At 43.9% G+C, this 2,147-nt stretch overlaps 1 protein-coding gene across 1 annotated transcript in view; it reads right to left on the bottom strand.

Moving 5' to 3' along the window:
• Nucleotides 1-6: 6 nt before the first annotated feature.
• LOC107298290 (phosphorylase b kinase regulatory subunit beta) overlaps nucleotides 7-2,147 on the bottom strand; it is a gene marked incomplete at both ends in the record, with an annotated part of 55,184 nt that continues 53,043 nt past the window's right edge. The window contains 2 exons of the mRNA XM_015827667.1: nucleotides 7-27; nucleotides 1,718-1,858. Coding sequence (XP_015683153.1) covers nucleotides 7-27; nucleotides 1,718-1,858 — 162 coding nt within the window. The remainder of the gene's footprint in view (nucleotides 28-1,717; nucleotides 1,859-2,147) is intronic.

Below are 2,147 nucleotides of genomic sequence, written 5' to 3'. Positions count from 1 at the left end.
TGTGTTGTAAAAGGAAGTCATGTCATCCTGCACAAACAGACAAGAGTCATAAGGTGGATGGATACTTTCAGGCTTAAGTAAGGAGGAGGAGAAGCACACAGATGGGTGGGTGATCAACAGGACAAGTTTTCCATCTCAAATATACAAAAAATATATATTTTAGATTTTGACCAAAGAGGATGGGAGAGGCAGGGGGGGGGAGGAAATACGGGGCGCCCTGAGAAACTCAGGAAGGAAGATGTGTCACGAGAGCAACCGACGTAGAACAGAAACAGAAACAAAAATACCTGCAGGCATTTCTGGAAAGATCTGTGATGAATTCAGGGAAAATGATGGTCCCAAACACAATGAGTCAGAGATTTTATGTTGCTGTAAAGAGCAGCTTTATGCTGGCAAGGCAGCAATTCATCATCCTCTAGGCCACCAGTGAGTCATGCTGTCGCTGGTGTTGGGGAGAGCTTGTCAAGTGCAATTTGTGTTTGGTGCAGAGCAATTGTCCCACCGCAAGGGCAAATGCCATTGTGGCCGCACCTGCTAGAATGACAACACGCCCTCCCCCCCCTGAGCGGGCTGGACCACCCTTGGCTTTCTGGAGTACTGATGGTAGGGAAGAGCTTTCCTATGCTGGAGGGGAGGAGAGGAAAGACTTGCAGCCGAGGAAAAAAGGGAGGAAGGAAAGAGCAGGCAAGCGGAGGTAGAAGATGCTGACAAGCAGGGCAAACAAACAGCATCAGGAAAGGCGAAAAGTGGGAACGAAGAATAAAGAAAAAAGAACAGTTTTGCAAGACAGGAGGTGCTCGTGTAATCTAATGCCAATGTCAAGAAACTTTGGGTTACTTTACACGTTTTAAACATGGATCCCTGGACTACACAGCCCCATCAGAGCTTTTTCCTCCAGTGTACATAGAGCTCACTCAGACGCAGCTCCATTTTGCACACAGGAGTGAGAAAGAGCTCCCTGTCATTTTAGGATACAGATCTGCGGGAAAACAACACCGGAATGACCTGACCTTTGAGCTGTGTGCAATTGGGTAGCTATCACGCAGTGGGATATATTTATGAGAAACTGTACAGCGAGGACTTTTGCAACTGAGACACTGGTTGTCTTAGAAGGCTTTGGGTAATTGGAAGGGGGATTTTTGTGGCAACACAAAATTGTTCTTTGGAAGGTTTGGGATGACTTCGGGCTGAGTGGTAGTGTCAATCTGAGATTCTTAAACCGGGGACCTCTTTGGCAATTTGGCAATGCTTGCCCCCCCCCTTTTTTTTTTTCTTTGTTGCGACATAAAAAGGCCAAACGTTGCTCTCTGGATGAATTTTGCCAGGCCCTCTACAAAAAAGGAATAGGGAGAACAATTCAGTGATCGGGAGCTACGCAGAAATCTGGAATTGAGAACAAGGAACAACGTGTTTCTTCCCTGATCTTCCCAATAAGGGCCTGTCATTCCTTAACATCTGAGCTCCTTGTACAGCGAGAGAGAGAGAAATCAAATTCCCATGAAATTACCTGAGTAATCAGGTAGATAAGTGATGGCGTTTGGAATTTTAGCTAATTTTTTTCTGTTCTCTGGAAGAAAACATGGAAGGCTTCACAATACTGACTTTTAAAAAAAAAAAAAAAAATCAAAGCAACATTTTTGTTTTGGGTCAACCCAGAAAGATAAACCGGTAAGAGATAATGAAAAGGGTGAACTCAGGGAATAAGGATTATACTGACTTGTTTTTCAATGCCTTTGAATTGATTCTGATCTTTCTGGAACTGATTAAACGATTCTTTCACCAGTTTGTCCAAGTCCACTTTATCCTGAAACTCTAATTCGGGGTTCCTTTCCAGAATCACAGAAACAACCATCAACAACTGGAATGGGATGTTGGGGGGGGTGAGGGGTATGGAGAGAAGAGAGAGAGAGAAGGAAAAAAAAAATTAAGAAATGCAAATTGAGAAAACGCATACTACTTCTAGCTCTTATGTTTTGCTGGCCCATTCAGATGGTAAACATTTTAGATCCTAGGGCTGGCTGCAGTAAATACAACTTTCACAAAAATGTAACGTGAAAATGTCCTTGGAAGAATGCAAGGGGGCAATGTGCGACACAAAACAAAGGGAGCTGTTTTACTTCTTGTTCAGGTTCAACCACCGCTTACTT

This window comes from Protobothrops mucrosquamatus, unplaced genomic scaffold (assembly GCF_001527695.2).
Source record: "Protobothrops mucrosquamatus isolate PMUCROS unplaced genomic scaffold, P.Mucros_1.0 scaffold_216, whole genome shotgun sequence".
NCBI classification, from domain to species: Eukaryota; Metazoa; Chordata; class Lepidosauria; order Squamata; family Viperidae; genus Protobothrops; species Protobothrops mucrosquamatus.
The sequence above is the reverse complement of the archived record's forward strand: the minus strand, read 5'-3'. Positions and strand labels throughout refer to the sequence as shown.